Source organism: Echinococcus granulosus (assembly GCF_000524195.1).
Source record: "Echinococcus granulosus chromosome Unknown EG_S00048, whole genome shotgun sequence".
NCBI classification, from domain to species: Eukaryota; Metazoa; Platyhelminthes; class Cestoda; order Cyclophyllidea; family Taeniidae; genus Echinococcus; species Echinococcus granulosus.
The window spans coordinates 61,581-80,418 of record NW_020170428.1 but is presented as its reverse complement, the minus strand read 5'-3'; the positions used below and the strand labels follow the sequence as shown (position 1 = coordinate 80,418).

The following is an 18,838-nucleotide window of genomic DNA, read 5'->3' as shown; positions in this document are numbered from 1 at the left end:
CTCCTCCTCCTCCTCCTCCTCCTCCTCCTCCTTGCCACTACCCTCATCTCCTAACTCTCAGTTTACTTTCCCATGTGGTTGTCAAATGTCAAGTTAAGGTGATAATTACCTAGAGTATGAGGAAATCACATTCAGGATCTACGAGGACCGGGAATGAGGCAGTATAACCCGCCCTTTCAAATCCAGGTTAAGCTGAGGTAGGTGAAGATCTCCTTTTTAAACACGTCTCAGCCGCAATTGCTGCTTTAACTTCCATGACTTCTCTTTCCCATTTGATGTTGATTAACTGAAGGTTTCGCGACGCGACACTTTTTTTCTGATCAGGACACGACATGACATGAGGTCTCAAAATGGGAGGAAAACAGTGGAGAGGAGAATGAACACGGGCATTAATAAGTAGATAGGTGCCAGTCTTCATTCTCCTCTGGCCAAAGTCGTAGCAAGTCACTGTATCAAGCTGTGGCAACAAACCATGCCATATTTTTCGGTCGCCTGATTAAACACATTGACAGACTTTTGTGCTCCCTTAGAATTGCCTTGCCTCTTCATCAACACCGCGGAATGGTAGAGCCAAGTTGTAGTTGATAATGCAAAACCTAATCTTTATCTTGAAGACAGCGAGGGTTCACTTTTTTGATTCATTGTTATTTTGTTTGAGAAGGGTAATTCGCCACCCCAAAGTTGCATATTCAGTCACTCCATCGGTCTCATGGGCCACTGCATTGATTGCTCACAGCGTTACCCAGACTAAACTCTTTGTCAGGCCTCGTTTAGGGGCCCCGGATACTCCACTCATATGACATGGTCTCTGGGATTCGACCTCCCCTTTTATTTTATTTGTGGGAGCTCTCTTACCACGCCCCACCCCCCCGCCCTAGAGAATCAGCGGTTAATGATGTGTCACACCTCAAGTCAAGTAGTGTTATTTTTTGGCAAGCTTTGTTATCTAGACTGTCAGTATCCACCATATTTACAGGCCTCAATTTTGCTAGCTGTTTTTTACTTGTATTTTTAGGCAAACGAAAGGATCATGAGATTATGCCTGGTGTAGGGAATGAAGAAATTCGAGTTATTAAAAAGCCACGTCTCGTCTTCACCGACATTCAACGTCGCACTCTTCACGCCATCTTCAAGGAGACCAAACGTCCCAGCAAGGAGATGCAGGTTCGTTGTCAATGTCGGCATTGCGTCCCATGCATTTGTGACCAGTTCTGCCTCCTGGCATCACGTTCTCACGATTAACTACTTTGAATTAGAAATCATTGTAGCGGCGCTTGTCACTGGCAGGTCCCGTCGAGATGACTCGATCAGCCTTTGCACTGACAGTGCTGCAGTGCACTACTTGCAGTGCACAAATGCACTCATCACGTTTCAAGAGGTCATGCTTTGTTTTCTTTTTTTGTTGCTATGTAGGCAACAATTGCACATCAATTGGGTCTGGAGATCTCCACGGTTGCCAACTTCTTCATGAACGCGAGACGACGCTCCCTAGAGAAATGGCAAGACGGTGGAGACAGCAAAAACTCATCCATCATTGATTCTTCATCACCCCAGTCTTCTGCAGATCCCTCTGAAAGCCTTGCTGCGAGCAACGAGGACGCCACATCAATTGCACACCTCAGTGGTTCCGCCTACGCTCAGTCTGGAATCACGGCTGCCAGTTACCCCAGTACTGATCAGACCTCGATGTATGCCGCAGTCTCCGTGGTTTCGTGTCAGGCTTCGAATCAGATGTATGTGCAGCAGCCGGATTACACCTTCGCTTCGAGTCAGCAGAACTTTCTGCCAACTCAGAGGGAGCAGAGGATCCATCCATACGCGAAGACGCGAGGTCCCAGCACCTTCCAGTCGCAGTACTTCACGCACTATCAACAAGAGCAGCAACCACCACTGTCTTCACCGCCACCGCCACCACCACAAGTGGTGGTTCAACGTCTACCCCGACAGCCTCAACCCCCAATACCACATCAACAACAGTCGAGCTCTCTCTTTGATCTACGTCGTCTTGCATCGGCGTCACAACTGGATCCACGTTTTCTAGCTACCGCAACAGAGCTGAGTGCGAGCCATCAGTCACTACGCGACCAAGCCCTCGAAATCTGTTCCAACATGGCTGCAGCAGCGGCAGCTGCAGCCGCCAACGCCAAGTTCAACACGGTTGCCAGTTCCACCGAAAGGCAATTCTTGAAGCAAGAGGCGGAGACGGTGGTGGAACAGGAGGAGGAGTACCTTGCCGAACGGTAAAATGTGAAAGGCAAACCAAAAAACCAATTGTTTAAATGCTTGTGTTGATATTATAATAGTACTAATTATCTGGGGCATTACGGTGCTACTCTTAATATATATAAGTAATATGTTTAGAGGGGCATGGAAAACTGCCCTTTTCGTATGCAATTTGGAAGCTTCTTCACCCCCCTCCCCCCTGGGGAGAGAACAGGTAGCTCTGTCAAACCCCGTCCTACCCGCATCCCTCTCCGTACTCATCGCCAAAACCCGTCCCCTTTCCCCCTACCGCCTCCGGCTACATTTGTCTTTGTCTATTCTGTTGAAATTACTCTTGTTATTATGTGTGCATGTGCGCATGCGTGTGTGGTTTGTCTCAGCATTTATTAATGATGGCTTTTTTCAATTTAAAGTTGGTGAATATAATACGCAAAAAACGCCTTTTTTCCCGCGATTTTTGTTTTACAGCATTGCATTGGTTGGGGTGTGGGCGTGTGTGTGTTGGGTGGCAGAGATCGGTACGTTGGCGCATTGACAGGTTGAAGAGGCGGACGCCACGTCCGAATCACAAGTCCCTGTTAAGAGCGTCTGTGTCGTCGTCGTCGGCGTCGTCGGCGTCGTCGTCGTCAGCATTTCGTATCTGTATCGCGAACACCATGATCAGAGAGGGTTAAATTTTCACTTTACCGAAGAGAGGTAAACTTATGTTTGCGGGCTTCTCGTTCTCGATGGTCGGAGCCTCCTCTGGGCAAATTGTGACCTCCTGGTGGTGCCGAGGACCTCCTTGCTCCTCTGCAAAATTTTCCATGTTGATATGGCTTATCATAACTTCGGAGGAGGTTTGGGGCGTTGCACAACGCACAGTTTAAAAGCATTTCAGGATCGTAAATTAGGTGGGCGTGAATTTCTAGACGCAACTATGTGGGATACAAAAGTGGCGAGAAATGAAGAAAAGCAATCAGTCATACAAATACTGCGATTTAAATAGAATTTTGTGCAGTTTCATTCGATAGAATCATTGTCCGGTACTTGGAGAAGAAAATTTGTCACTAAAAATCAAGAAAGCTAAAGTATTTTTCCTACACGCTACAGATTAATGAATGAGAATACATATTCAGTGGACACAATGGGGAAAAAGTAGTAGCAGTGCTTTTGTTACTACAATGATGTGCGTTTCTGTGCTTTGATTGAATGAATGCAAGTTAACAAGGCGACTTGGGTAAATTTGCTTGTCATACAATTTTGCAGACATCATAAATGGGTGGAAGGTATTGTTGCTGATGGCTAAATACTTTTGAAGACAGGGCAAAATCAGCGCAGGGTCCGTGGTCATTTCAAAATTTGACAGGAATTATACCGTTTTGAACTAGTACAAAGGTTGTTGCATTGGGGTATGCTCGTGATCGAAGTGGTGTACATGAATGGTAAAGGTGTGTTTTAAGCAAATATGAGAAGGCTGGAACGTTGTAGCACAAGACAAAAGGAAATCAGGTATTCCTTAATGTATCAACTCAGACAGCAACATGCATTTAATAGGAATTAATGGCAATCAACTCCTTATCAAAACTTGAAGTTCTTCGAACATACTTTTTGTTGCAATATTGAAATTAACCCTCAAATATCATTTCAACTTTTTGCACACGCTGGTCTTTTTCTGTATCACGAGGCAATCGAGACTGCAAGGTCAGTGTAAAGTTTCACGGAAAACGCTGACGGTCGCAAATTAACTTTGTTTACCGAATGTCTTGTGAAGTAAATTCGTCAGATGTAGGAAGTCCGTGCCGCCTTAAAGGTAACACTGAAGTTAATTAATGAGCACAAAAAAAGAAGAATCTGGCTCCAACGATTGTGTGAGAAGCTCAAGGGATGGAGTAAGATGACAATTTTTCAAGCATTTATTTTAGTCCGAAAGTACCAGTCAACAGTGAAGATGGATTTTTATCTAAAAATGCCTTTTTAGTGGTAAAGGGATGCCTCGTGATAATTTAACTGAGAGACGAGAGTATGAAAAAATTAGCAGTATAGATAAGACAAAGGTGGGTTTTCAATGTAAAAATAGTTTTGTAAACGGTGACCATTATGCCATTTTCAAATCAATAACAAAACTATACACAGAAGCATTGTTTTTTGGGTTCAATTTGGTAATCGCCCTATATCAGTATTTTTATTACCACTTAATTATTAAACAAATGCAGACTGATAATCAAACACAGTTTGCTGGTCTTTAAAAATGCCATTATAAATGTAAAAATTTGCTATTAATATTTAACACCTCAAAAATGTATTTTACATGCAGGCTACAGCGGTTACTCCAGCTTTGGATTTAACACAAGAAAATGCCTGGTAAATTTTTGACTTCATAATATCAAAACAATGTAATTCCAACTTTATTTTGTGTTTGTTTTAAAGAAGTAATACAGTACAAGTGTTTTTTACAAAACACTTTTGTAGTAGCGCTTTGGAAGAACTCGAGGTAGATGAGACCGAATTCCGCCAAGATCCAAACTCTTTTACTGACGCTGACATTCAAAAGGTAGAAAAGAATGTCGAACTATCTTTCTTAATTTATTACTTTTGATATAAAGGATGTATATATTTGGCTAACTGGAAACACCAGAGCAACTTTTAACTTGGCGTACTAACAACGACTCCTTGTGTACAGCAGCATCTTTTTAGGACATCTGTTATAGTTCTCCATTACCTTGTTTAAATCTGTACTAAATTTTGGCAAATTTGATGAAACTAAATGGATCATAACGGTTCTTCAGACAGTTTGCTTTGATGTTTTGTCAAATATAGGCTCCAGTGGATAATGAGGCAAGTAATGGAGTTACGGTGGATAAGTAAGTCCCCTACGTCCACCATATTTTATGATGTGGCATAAAAATAATGCCCCCTCTGTAAAAAATTAACAACAGACCCTTACAAGTATCTACCAATCAACGTCTCAAAGCTATTGAAGAAGAGTTGGTAGACCTGAAACAATTCCGTCAGATAGGCGACCGGCAATTGCACGAAAAGCTTGCGGAAAAAACCCAGTCCCTCAAAGATCTGGAAGAAAAATTCGTCAAAGTATCTGCTGAACTAGAGGTTTGTTTACCTACCGGGTAAAACTTACCTAAAGTCCCATCATTTAAAGTAATAGTATTTCTTATGCTTTAGATGAATGTTGTGGATGCCAATGCTAAGAATAAGGTATTGGAGGAAGCTCTGCGAGGCAAACAGGAGATGCTTCAACGTATTATTGCAGAACGTGATGCCACCTGCAAGGAGAAGTCTACACTTACTCTGCGTCTTCAGGTGGCAGAAGATCAGCTTCGAGATGTGGAGCACAAACTCAACAGTCGAGTTCTCGGTGTCGAGATGGAAAAAGCTTGCCTCACAAAAACTCTCGAGGGTGTACGTGCTGTCGCCGAGACAGCGGATGAAATTAGCTCTCAAATTCAAAGAACTCTTTGTGATGCCGGTGTGACAATGCCTCAACACCTGCCATCTAGCAATTCACCCACCTCACTCATTCAAAAGTTGATTGACCACGTAAATCACTCGTTTGCATTATTATTTTTTTGCAGACAAGTCAGCTTTTAGGAGAATTTCAAAAACTTTCCAAACAGAGAGATGCCTTTAGGAGTGAAATATCTAGACGAGAAGCGGATGAGGCCAAGTCCCATCGGATGAAGGAATTTTTGCATCATGAAATAGATCGGTATGCCAAAGAATGTCGACGACTTTCAAGGGAGTTGGGTGAGTTAGCAAATACGATAAACTCAAGTAATTTGATTGGTTACAAATGAATTTTACATTTTAGAGGGAAGACAATGGTTATCGACAACAATTGAATTAGAAAATGAAGATTTCCCGGCGACTCCAACCCGTCATATGGAACGGGCTGATTTGGTATTAGAGACTGACGTTGTCCTATTGCACTGAGTGAAAGAAACTTACCATTTGATGGGTCAATCCAAATCCTTGTTGCACCAAGAGATTTTAATTGTTCAGGTTTTTTCCATTATCAGGCGTTTCAGCATTTAATCGGGTGTCAAAATTTGATAGCAGTTATCTTTACAAGTCATGCCCTTGTAGGCGACTTAAGATAATTGGACAGGAAAGGAACAAAAAATAGGCCGAGGGATTTTTAAACAATACCACCAGACTTAATGACGTCCACTTTCTCATTTCAAAGCATTTACTGTTATTCGTAGGTTAACAAAAAAGATGTATCGCAATCCCTAGAGCCGGAGGAGAAGCCAATACACTCAGCAAGTCGTCTGGACCATGGAGGCAGCTAGCAAAATTCAAACATTCGCCAACTTAACGTTTAATTTACATGCTTGTATGATAATGGATGCAATATTTCTTTGTAGATGGACAGAGGGGGCTAACGCACCTGATGGATAAGGGAACGGTAAGAGCGCCGTTCACTTTCACCCTATTCGCGGGCAATTTTTCCAAAAAACCAGCTTTACTTATTGCTTATTAGTAAAAAGGTTTTCGAAAACTTTTTCAGCAGTCTGTTTACCTGGAGCAGACAGACGATGAGGCGAAAGTGGTGTTCTGGGAGAAAACGGAGAAATTAATCGCCTCCCTCAGTCAACGCATTGAAGGTTTGGACTGTTATCACCTTGATTTTAGCCCTTTTTTGCCAAACAGATGCCAGCTTATTACCATTTTCCGCCTTTAGAAATCGGGAAAACTCGGAGAAGCCTGGAAAGTAGGTACTCTAGAATGATTCCTAAAAGAGAAAGTTGCAAATTTAACCAAATTATTTACAGAATTGATGACTTTTGGTAACAATAGACTCCGATTCTAAAATCACTTCATTTTCTGCAATGCAACTTGCAATGTTTCCATTAAACAGAAGCAGCAGGAAAACTGGAGGCCAAAGTACGCTCAGCCACATCCATTTCCAGTAAGCCATAATTAAACCTTACTTCCACTTTTTTTGTTTCTTAACAAAAAAAGTTTCATTCCCGAAAGCTAACCACGATGCCTGATTCGTAAATAGCCAGAGGAAAATCCGTGAATGAAATGATAAATGACAAATCCAATGAGGAGATTTCCAACGTGACCTGCGTAAGTTTATTTATTGTTTACCGCAAAAAATCCGCAATCTCTGCCGCTGAAATAAACTAAGAGTAGTATGTGACGCCCAGAGCAATGAAAATAACTGCTGCTATGCTGCCCACTCGGAGCACTACCTCTTCAACCGACACTCGAAATTAAGGTCAGGTAAGTGTGTTGCTTATGTAAAAATAGCAGTTGTTTTTTAATTCATAAATACTACTTATCTGCAAATAAGTAGCGAGTGCTTACACAATCACCTATTTACTTGCATGCAGCGCTGAAGGATGCATTGGTGCGACTCAAGCTATCGAAAAATCGCGATTTTATAACTGAATAGACAATTCATATTTGCTTATCACCTTATTTGCATTGAAAATAAATATTTAGATTTCATTTCCCGTTCTTTTTTTTAAGTATTATCCTGACTGATTGCTGATGTTACTAAGGGAAAACTTTTTAAGAGATGCGTTATTAAAAGCGCTAAAGTTTAGCCCCTCTTTTTTCTCTACACATTCGTCCCGGCTTTATTCGTTCACCTACCCAAGATTCATCAATCTTTAACAACTTAAGCTGGCTGCCTCTTCGCGTTGTTGAAGGCGTTGCGAAATAGCTTCTTTGTAAACTTTTGGAAGTGAAGTAGACCCATCACCAGCCTCCTACTCTCTCTCTCTCTCTTTCTCAAGATCTCACATGCAACCTGTCTTTGCAAAACAACTTTTATTATGATTTATTGATAGCTCCTAAATGCTCCAGGTACTTAAGGTCGAACTTGATCAACTCTTTGATTGACTGATTAAAAATGCACTTTAAAATTCTAGAGTTTGGGGCTTACTTTTTCATTTTAAGGATAACTTATCGCTCTAAATAACTTTTTGAGCTTGTTTATTTCTCCAATGGCGAAAGAATGTGTTAGAGGAAGCCTACACATGTTTCAGGAACTTACGGAATAGAAGAAATTAAGTCATCACAATCAGCTTTACGCTACTCTGTGACAGGCACCACGCAATGCATCTTCTTACCTCTCCCTTCGATCCTACCACGCAGGGCTCAGCATACCAGCTAATTGGATGGTATTTTTCTCCAGAGGTATAAAACAACCACGCGACCTTGAGGAGTAAATGACGGTAACCAGCATCACAGTATCAATCTACGATCGTATTTCTAAATCAGGTACTTTTAACGAGAAAATAATGAAAAGGGCAAAAACCTTTCACGCACGTAAAATGGCCAAAAACTGAGACAATTTTCACAATAAACCATTTGTTTTCCTCACTGTTTAAAAATAAATCACATTATTCCGGATGATACGAAATTAAAAGAGTATAAGTGGGTCATTTCACATCGAGTCCTTTGACTGGTGAGGAATGGTCCACACTGCTGAGTGATACGCCACTGTCCGAATTTGACAACATAAGAGACGATTCATCTGGAACCTCTTCCTCACCATCATCGTCCTCATCATTGGTCTTGCCAACAGCTTCAGCATTCAGCATGCCAACATCAGCTGGATCCAAGGGTGGAGATTCCTGCAGTTGGTGGAAGTTGCTCCAGGGCTTGAGATCCGGATCGTGCTCAGCCTTCCAGGCCGCATAATTGCGTGCAGCTTCATAGAGACGTTTCACGATGATAGGACCGACAGTCTTTACCGAAGCATTTACCACCCATGCGGGAACTTTGCCTTTAGACGGAAATTTTTTTAGATAGGAATTTTTAAAATAAAGTTTACCTCGTGGGTCAGAATGAGAAATGTAGGTAAAGTCACAGGAGTCATGAGTAAGAGGTTTGATAAGATAGCCAGTGACGTAGGAAATTCCCCGTTGAACACCTTCCACTGGTGGCATTTTCTAAGAAGAAAACGTCAGTCAAAGGAAGAAATAAGCCTGCCTTATGGACGACGCTATGATTCATGATAATGTAGACACTTTCATCTGCGTACCACGAGCGTTGATTAACAAAATCCCGATCTTTCAAACCAAACGGCGATTTCACTTAATTTTTAAAGTGGAAAGAAATATTACGTCTGTAATAACCGATTTCACTGTTTGGAGCAACGTAGCAAATGCGTGAACCCTCCTTCATACAATCATCCCAAGTTTTCCGGAATTCTGGGTCATGAAGGCTCTCGTATACATTGAAAGCAGAAACACCGCAAAAAACAGCTTCAATCTAGCAATCTGTTTTAAAAGACAAAAGTTGAATCACTACCTTTGCTGCCCGTACAACATTTCCTTCGACAATCTTTGTATAAGCTGTAATGGGTAAAGACTTGGATTTGCTGGAATAATGCTTCACCCACCCAAGTGAGTCAGTTGCGAGGTCTATAAAACTGTCAAAATCTGACTTTCTAGGGATAATAACTTTCCCAACAACGCCAGTCATTTCGGTGTTCAATCGGTCAACCTTCAACTTGCACTATCACGAAAATGCAGATAAACTTTCTAGGTGAATGGAAAGAAGGATGGGTTAAGAAGAACAGGCAGAATATTTTGCTGTTTTATCATTTAAAAAAGTTGCAAAAAAAGAAACTTCTTTTGTAAAAAACTTAATTAAAATGCCGTTAATTTAAAATCCAAAAGGAGTCCAGGGACTTATGTAGCGTCACGAGCGGTCTTTACTGCGTAAAAACTTCAACTGAAGAACGTTCAAATCACATGTGTATTTGCGTCTGCTCTACTTGATGTAAAAATGCTTTAAAGAAGCTACTAAAATAGAGGCAAAATAAAATCTTACCAAAGCGTCAAAAAAGAATCCCGTTTAGGCCATGTTAGAAATTGTTTTCACAATGCCTTGTTCAAGTAAATAGAGGCTTGCAAAAAAGATGTTGCCAGGCCTCCCATGCATGACTGCATTAGCTTTAACAAAAAACCTGGATCCAGTCACTTTGTGCACTTATATTATTACTACTTTTACCATTTGTTGAATTTTTTAATATATTTGTCTGTTTTTAAGGCTTTTGTGCACTTATTTTATATAAAATGTTTATTTGCCCTGTATTGTTTTATTGTACTAATTTCAATGGCGATTTATCCCCTATCAGTTAGAACATTGTTAGTTCTCGTGCTGCCTATCGTCTCTCACCAGTGTGTGATTGTTTTTCTGCGATGCAACCTGTGGATCTAGATCTTGATACTGGTGCAAATGCCAATTTTTGGGAGCCCCATCAATATTCCCGAACGGTTAAGAGGGCAGAAAATGCCAATAAACTCTGTTCTGAGTTCGCTCTGATGATTCAGGAGCGAGCAGATATTGAAAAGGCTTACGCCTCGAATCTTCGCAAGTTTGCTGCCCGACTCGAAATGTTTCTGCGAACTGGTGTGGAGTATGGCACTGCCACCAATATCCTCTCTGGCCTAGCTAAAGAAGCCGAAGATAATGCGGAACTACATTCCGTGAGTTTCTTTAAACCTTCTTTTAGTTTTTTTTCATAAGTTGTGTCTTTATCTTCGTGTTTCCTTCGCAGAATATTGCTGCTGGTCTTATCAACCCTGTTCAATTGGGCATTAAAAACTGGCAAAGGGAGAACTTCCACAAAAGTTCCATCTCCACATCGATCAAGGAGGTTAAAAACTTCGACTCGGAATTTGAAAATGCCCAGAAGACCTGGTACAAGCACTACAAAAATGTAAACCGTTGCAAGAAGGAGTATTTTCATGCCTGTAAGACTGTTAGGTCGTTACAAGTTCAAGTTCAAAATGCGAAGAACGAGCCGTTTGGAACTCCTGAACAAGTTAGTCCTCCTTTTATCTTTGAGTTATTTTGCCCTTTTTGCACTAATGTTTGGATGACTGTACTGGCTTTGCGTAATCTAGCAGGCCCAACGTGGCAAGGAGGTAAGTGGCTTAAAAGGCAAATTAAATTCGCCAAACCACTCGACTAATCCTGTGCTCCTAGCCCTACTGATTCCCGCCATCTTTCGATTTATTTCACGCTTGGTAGAAGTAATCTTACGGATAACCAACACGTTAGCAGTAATCATTCGGATTCCCTGCCGTCAAATTAGTCTTTGGCATTTATTTTTCTTATTCAAAAAGTGGTAAAATGGTCTGCTCTTGTCGAATTTTGTAGGGCCACGAGAAACGGGTAAGGTTATGCCCCCTCTATGTCCTGATTAGATTTCACGTTCACGAGATATTGTAGGCCAGAAAGCTAGTGCGCTTCCCACCTACCCTGCTCTTAGTGTGCCTTTATCTCCCTTTACTCCATTGTTAATCTAAAGTTTCTTGCAAATTCTTTAGTTGCGGAAGATGGAGGATAAATTGAGAAAGGGGATAATGGAGGAGGAGAAGACGCGAAAAGCCTACGAGGAGGCTATATCCAGTCTATCAGATGTCACACCTCGCTACATTGAAGATATGACACAGGTGGGTCGTAAATGTAGCCCCTCTGTGACACATCCAGACTAGGTGTATACTGCTTTGACCTCTTTGTGTGACTGTTCTTCCGCAGTGTTTGCCTTGAGGCGCCTGCATTATTTTTTCGCCATGACTGTTTTATGGTCTGCCAATACGTTTATCTTTACTTGCCTTATCTAGGTGTTTAACAAGGCGCAGGCGTTTGAACGTGAACGCATCGTCTACTTCAAAGAGCAGGCCCTCCAAATGCAGGCGGTTTTGGATATCTCGGCGAAACCGAAGTGAGTCTCCGCCCTTTTATCTTTTTTGATTGTTGTTAACACTTCGGCACCTTTAAATTATCACTCTTATTTTTCCGGTTCGCACTTTTTATATCTCTTTTTGGTTTTATTATTCTCCAATCCGTGACTTTTTCGAGTACGGTGCATTATTATCTCTACTTGTTTGAATTCCGGGACTGGTTGTTTTGAGCTTAATTCGAGTTGCATGATTGTAGTTTTTCCTACCTTCTTCCCATCACCTTGTTTTTTTAAAAATACGCAAGTGGAGTAGATATTGTGACATTAATTGGTGATTTTGTGGTGTGGATGGGTTCTGAACGCCTGACTTCGCTCAATACTTTTCACTTTCTCATCGCTTTCATGCTAATACGGCTATGATGCATCAGTTTACCAGCGATTTGAAACCTGAGCCATCGGTGTTCATGCTACCGCTTATGGCGTGGTTGCCCCTCTTTCGAGTTTCCATGTGATCTTATAAAGAGGATGGCCTCTGGCCCGCTAAATCAAATTTCTGCTTTCACACTAGATCACCTTCTTAGCATTCCCATGAAAATAGTAGATGCGGTTTTACAAATTTTACGTTCTAACCCTGTGGTGAGTTAAAGCGTGGATAGGAGATTCTTAGTGGTTTGGTTTTTTTTTCGTACTGTTTGCGACCCCTGGGTCCTTTACTGCTGTTTAAGATGCCTAAATGTACCGCTTTACGTTACGAGTAGGCTTAATCCACGGGCATAACTTTACATCAACTCCGAGGTGCCCTCTGTGACGTTAAATTCGTCTTTCAATGTACTGTCGAATTCTTCCTATTTATTCTGGGGAGGGTGTAAATACGGCAAATCCTTTTATGGTCGCTTTATGAGTTACAAATCGTCGAGTTTATTACATGAATTCCTCTGGAGGACGATTTGTGGGTCTGTGTGATCCTCCATTCTTATCATTTTTTACTGTCCCAACCTCTCATCATGGTTGAGAGTCACGAATCGTTGAGTAATCTTTGAGTCTTGACGTGATCAACTGAACTGCTGATGTCCTATCATCTCGATGTTACACCAAACTAGGATTCTGTGATCCTTCATGGAGGCGTTGTGCAAAGAATGGATTTTAAGCTCTTAATTCAACCTTTTTGACATGATTTTCCAACGTCCGTTGAGCGTCTTCAGATTTGGTCTTTTAGGCTACCTTAACGGCATTGAACCTTATTTCAAACCGTTGGCTGTTGATGTGATTCATGAATTATTAAAGCAGCTGTAAAGTTCTACATGGACTACGAGTTCCGTGTAATTTTTTATCCCTAAATTTTTCAATATTTAATGAAGAGTTTGCACTAGGCACGTCAGCTCATCCCATTGGTTAAGGCTGAAATCCGAGTCATCGGTTCGTGCTCGGAGTCGTGTTTCCTTGATCCCACCTAAATATCTTAGGAAAAGTTGTATGGAGACGCAATTTGTTTCAACTTTATCCGTAGCAGAGCAAGTCGAGGCAACTCAGGGCCAGTGAAAATTACGCGCTCCCAAGGAGCGTCTTCTCTGCGTTTGTGTGCGTGTATGAGCCCAGTGAAATTGATTGGTTCTTCATGCCTGACAAAAGTGTGGCCATTTCCCCTTTTACTCCGCCTTCGACTCTTAATCCCCCACTTGCTGCATGGCTGACTTGGTTGCCTGCATGCTTCGTAAACTCGCTCACCCACTTACTTCTTCGTTCGCCTTACCCCCTCCTCTTTTTTTCGTTTTCACGCACGTGATTCCGTTTTGCGTTGGTCGGTCTCGAGAAAATTTGCTGATGACTGGCACATTAGCAACGATTTTGTGGATTGTCTTCCATACTCTTATCCGCTTGACTTGTTGTGACCCCCTTTGGGTATTCAGTTGGATGGAAAGGGAGTAATTTTTGCTATAGGAACTTCGTTTTGAGGCTTTTCTCTACTTTGACAGTAGAACCCCTATTTACCTTATCCTATTTTTCTTATTGTTGATCAAACTGCAATCTGTGAACCTGGTTTTATTGACCGTCTTTTGTCGGGGCACCAGACTGACTGTGTTGATAGTGATTTCTCGTTTTCCTAACTCCAAAGAGATGTTGAAGGCCATTTAAAAAAGTACTCAGCTTAACCGGCATTTCCATAGTGTTTTTTTGACGAGAAAATCATTTTTTACTTTATTCATCTGTTCACCGCCCTCTTTCGAGCTGGGGACGCAGTTAGTTGAAGCCATTCCCTGAACCCTGAGGGGTAGTCACTCCCACTGGACCGATTGACTAGTTAATTAGCTAATTATGCGACGATAGAAGGTAATCAAAGGTCTTATCAGCTCGTGCTTTAAATTACCCATTCCAAAATCGGGGCTACTTTGTACTCTTTGATAATCCTGCTACTTCCTTTGGTTCTATCTGCAATTAGGCGTCCAATGGTATCTATCGCCCGACCGTGGCGGTGTTTTATTCCACTCGGCTGCTCGTCAATCGTTCGAATGCGTTTGAAAATTAACTAGCTCCGTCATGTCATTGAGTCAACGAGAGGGGAGGGAGAGAGGGTTATGGAGGTCAGGTTTTGGATCTCTCTTTAGAGGGTGTTTCAAACGCTTCTTTATTCTCCGTCATCGGAGCTAGTCGGTATTTCTTTTGCGCCGCTACTCCATCTATCAATTTCGTCAAAAAGAAGAAAAAAGATGCCCTCAATTTCGTGAGTAGTGTTTGACTTGGTTATGGTGAATTATCGGTAGGACTGCTGTTCCGGGCGAACTTTTGAGCTTCCTTTTGACAGTAAATCATCGCAGTAGTAAATCATACCGATGAGGGATGATAACTGCTTTTGCTGCGTAAGTAACTGAATTGTGACCCGGATCCTTTCGGGTTGAAAAGGTCAGCCAGCTGCAGGTAGATATCAATCGCGGTGACGATATCTAACATGGCATTCATCTACTGACTTGGTGGGGTAATTTTATGGCATTCCTTTCGCACTTCTGTTTATTTGCGTCAGAACACATCCTACCACCCGTCTATCATCTACGGATTTACGGTAAACTGACGCTTTCACAGAACCCCATTTGATTGGTTGTAAAGCAGTCAAAGCAATGAATTTTTTTGATGCGGAAAGCATTTTGAAATGGAACAACAAAAAATTTTTTTTGCGGCAGTCTGTCCGCTGAATTGCCTCGACCTCTCCCTCTCGTCCATCCTGTGGTGTGTGTGTGCGTGCGTGTGTGTGCTGGTCCGAAGTCCACCAAAGATACATGCTCAAGGTAGTCCTGGGGTGGAGGTGATAGCGAGTAAGCCACTCCGACTATAGACGGTTAATTAACATTAGAAATACAAAAGCCCTATCAAAGTGCGAAAATGGCGTTCAGGAGACCCGCATGCAGTTGCCACGTCCTCACGAGTTACAACACGTCATTACAACGAGCTGTGGCAAAAACCCTCACGTATTTTTTTGTGTCAACCACCTACCGCCTTTTTGAAGTGAGAGACCTTACTTTGAGATCACAGTTAGTTGTAGTTATGGTCAGCCTCGTTTTCCTCTCCTCCCTTTTGAGATCCCTTTTTTATCAAGTCGTAAGATCAACCAAACTCTGGTTGATCTCTTGACACTCATTCCCTTCAGCCTCTCTCAAATCTTCGTCGAGCTGAGGGAGACTGTCGCCAAGGTGGACGCCGATGCTGATTTAAAGAAGTGGTCTCTTGCCTACGGTGTCGATATGGCTCCCAATTTCCCCGTATTCCAGGTAAGTAATAAACAAGATGGCAATCTTTTTTAATGAATCAGTGCCTCGATTACGAGTCCCCTTTGCCTCGCTCCCCCCCCCTCCCCCCCCCGCCCAGGAATACAGCCCCGAGATGTCTGCGCTGGGTAAGAAGGGCAGGTCAGCCCTCGCGGATGGCAGTAGCGGGGGCGTGACATTGACAAGCTTGAAGACATTCACCTCACCGGATCGGGGTGGACCTATCCCTGGGACCACTGACTCAGGCTCTAATATCTCCACCTCTCCTGTCCACACTACGTAAGTGTGAATGACCCTGTTTCCGGTGATTTTTTATTGTCTTGATTTTATGAGTTATCCGTGCAGCGCCTACGGCTCAAACAGCTACAACCACGGATCTGAGGGTGCCACGCCAAGGTCAGTTTTTTGTTTGTACTGATCCTGGCACGTGTAGCTGTGTGTGTGTCTGTGCTTGTATGTGCTTTTTTGTGTCGCCGTAGTTTCTCTATTATCTAAAGGTGTTATAATAACCTGAATCACCGTCTATGCTGGATTTGAGTTTGAGTGAGAAGTCCCTCAGGACTTCGGTAGTCGAGTAGGTGAAAATCAGACGATAGGGCGTGGGTTGCTCGAAGGCGCTGGCTCTTCCGACGGTGGCGTGCATTAGGGTCGTGCGGTAGAGCTTAGAACTAGGCGATGTCCATCTGGAAGGCATTCGATGTACACCTTGCTTCCATCCTATCACCACCTTCTCTCCTCCTCCTCCTTACCCTTCAGAGGCCTGAAGCTGTGGACTGGTTTGAAGATCTTTTCACAAGCTTGGAAGTTAATTATGACGAGGTTGGTGCCTTATCTAGTGTATGAATCTCGGAGCTCGCTCCTTGCATGTCCACTTTTGAATGTCGCCAGCCTGGACTTGACACCTCGGTGATGGGAAGGGATGATTGTGATGTCACCGGATGGGAAGAATCTTGCTCGACGGGATAACCCGATGGGGGTACATAGTGCTCTTGTGATTCGCTTGATTCGTCATCCGGAAGTGACGGTCGGAATTGTCTTTGGGACTCCTACTAACCTGTTAGTTTTTGTCCTCCTCTACCATCCTCTCCCCTTATCCCTCCTCCTTCACCTCCTATGTCCACATGCCGATCACGAAACCACTCCAATTGGGCACCCCTTCCTCCCTCCACGCTAAATAATTTAGCAATGGCTTCATCGCAGAAGCCCCATCTACCAACCTAGATGAGCCTTCTGAATCGCCCAAATTGTCTGATCCACCAACTTCTGACATTGATCAAGCCGATATCACTAAGGAGCACTTAATTGTACCGACAACGGCGGAAAGTTGTCGCCCTGTAGAGGTGGACAATCTATCCAATATCTCGAAACGTAAGCGCAGCCCCAGTAGTGTTCAATCCGTGGAGGAGCAGGCCGGCGAGGCGAAGAAGGCGGAAGTGGCAGAAGACGAAGCCGACACCGAGGACGAAGCAGCATCAGCAGCCGAAGAATCGCAGAAGCTTGTCACCAAGTGACTACTCCTGTTTGATTTCTTTCAATGCCACCGATTTTTTCTTGATCCATCTGTTGCACACATCCGCATCTACACACAGGTTCCACAATCACCAAACACCACGTCTAATCTACAGAATTATAGGAAATAGTTGTGTTTGGTTTTGCCTCCTCTTCCTGCTGCTGCTGCTGCTCTTCGGAGTGAATGTCACCTGATTGCGATCTCTGATTAGCCGGCTCTGCCTCCTTCCCCCGGTGTGTGAGGCGTAACTCTTTCTTCTCCCTCCATTTTTAGTGACTACACCTCCTCGGTGAACGGAGCTGCGGCAGCTGTATCGAAGGAGAAGCAGCGCGTAGATGACACTCCACCCTACCCGGATTTTGTGGACGATGGCAGACCTGGTGTGCCCATTCGTGCGCTCTACGATTACGTGGGTGTAGAGGCGGACGAGCTCTCCTTCAATTCGGGTCAGTTTTGTGTCTCCTGGTTCTGCGCTTGCTAGAACGGATCTACGATTGTTGACGCCTCTGGCAGTAGTTGATGCACAGATAGTTGAAAGCGGATGAGTGCCCAGGTTTGTGGGTGAGCGGTTAGCCAGGCTTGGAGTCGGTAGATCAAAGGCAAGCCGTTGATGTGTTGTGGATCAAACCACTTCTCCGTGTGTTTGTCGATGTGCCGTGTTTTGTGGCTTCATGGCTCCATTAAATCACACCGATGGATCATTTGCATTTCAAATGTGTGTGCCTGTGCACGGTGGCTGTGCCAAGTGGCCTGCTTTCCAGCGGTTTGATGGGTGAATGGATTGGCGAAAATCCAGAATTCTGGCCAGACCGGGTGCGGTTGGAGGATTCAGGGGCAGGAGGTTCCAGGACAGTTCATTTGAGAGACAAGTTATTCCGAGCTAGAGTGATAGACTGCAGGTCCTTGCAGCGATCCGCGGTTGGTGAATAGCTTCGACAGATGGTTAGTCGACTGAAAAAGCGGGGCAGTGACTGGACGGATTGAGGATGAGTTAGTGGATACCGGGTTCAATAGGTGCTCGATTTAATCGCTGTTGAGAAGGGTGAATAGAACGGCTTAATTGGAGGCGCTTCCTTCTCTGCCTTCAGGTGATCTATTCGAGAAGTTGGAAGATGAGGATGAGCAAGGCTGGTGCAAGGGTCGAAAGGACGGTCGCGTTGGTCTCTATCCCGCCAACTACGTTGAGGTTGTTTGAGGCGATCATGGAACACGCCGGTCCAGATTGCCTCTGTCCTGGCGCGAGTTTTGACACCACCACAGCCACCAACACCTTGCGATTGTGATGTCCCCTCGTTCCCCCTCCTCCTCTCCCCGTCTTCATCTCATTTCAATGTGCGTAGGATACATGAGAAGTCGGCCAGGCAGACAGGTGGCCCTGTCTCCATCCCCCTGCCTATCCCACTTCCTCCCATCCTTTTCATCTTCCTGCTTGTAGTACTCATACTCCCTCCTCCCCTCTCCACTGCCCATTTCTTCCAACCACATTCTACTACACTTAGATGCCATTATCACCGCCTTCACCCCCACCTAGCAACTTTTGTCTCTCCTCCCCCACATACACACGCAATATCTCGTGTGCGAGATCGCACAGCCACCGCGGAACAGCATCGCCCGCGACACCTCCCAATAGTAAAACTGACGCCGACACTGAGTAATAAAAATGTCACTTTTTCACGTCTTTAGGTGTGTGTGTCT

General features: G+C 43.6%; 3 protein-coding genes across 3 annotated transcripts in view; 2 read left to right on the top strand and 1 right to left on the bottom strand. All coding sequences in view use genetic code 11, as the record gives it.

Annotated features, from left to right (window-relative positions):
* EGR_05906 (Hepatocyte nuclear factor 6) overlaps positions 1 to 6,153 on the top strand; it is a gene marked incomplete at both ends in the record, with an annotated part of 9,274 nt that extends 3,121 nt beyond the window's left edge. The window contains 8 exons of the mRNA XM_024495155.1: positions 1,016 to 1,164; positions 1,414 to 2,240; positions 4,184 to 4,259; positions 4,520 to 4,566; positions 4,675 to 4,756; positions 5,386 to 5,760; positions 5,796 to 5,967; positions 6,032 to 6,153. Of these exons, the coding sequence (XP_024350374.1) occupies positions 1,016 to 1,164; positions 1,414 to 2,240; positions 4,184 to 4,259; positions 4,520 to 4,566; positions 4,675 to 4,756; positions 5,386 to 5,760; positions 5,796 to 5,967; positions 6,032 to 6,153 (1,850 nt within the window). The remainder of the gene's footprint in view (positions 1 to 1,015; positions 1,165 to 1,413; positions 2,241 to 4,183; positions 4,260 to 4,519; positions 4,567 to 4,674; positions 4,757 to 5,385; positions 5,761 to 5,795; positions 5,968 to 6,031) is intronic.
* A 2,465-nt stretch (positions 6,154 to 8,618) lies between these two features.
* EGR_05905 (PCTP-like protein) lies at positions 8,619 to 9,666 on the bottom strand (the record flags this gene model as incomplete). Its single annotated transcript, XM_024495154.1, has 4 exons — positions 8,619 to 9,131; positions 9,181 to 9,275; positions 9,306 to 9,453; positions 9,493 to 9,666. 4 exons carry the CDS (start codon positions 9,664 to 9,666, stop codon positions 8,619 to 8,621), a joined length of 930 nt encoding a protein of 309 aa, XP_024350373.1.
* A 722-nt stretch (positions 9,667 to 10,388) lies between these two features.
* Positions 10,389 to 18,674, top strand: EGR_05904 (Antigen EG13; the record flags this gene model as incomplete). Its single annotated transcript, XM_024495153.1, has 12 exons — positions 10,389 to 10,676; positions 10,748 to 11,014; positions 11,097 to 11,117; positions 11,523 to 11,648; positions 11,820 to 11,920; positions 15,516 to 15,636; positions 15,734 to 15,912; positions 16,817 to 17,140; positions 17,417 to 17,589; positions 18,232 to 18,329; positions 18,365 to 18,475; positions 18,579 to 18,674. 12 exons carry the CDS (start codon positions 10,389 to 10,391, stop codon positions 18,672 to 18,674), a joined length of 1,905 nt encoding a protein of 634 aa, XP_024350372.1.
* Between the last annotated feature and the right edge of the window lie 164 nt (positions 18,675 to 18,838).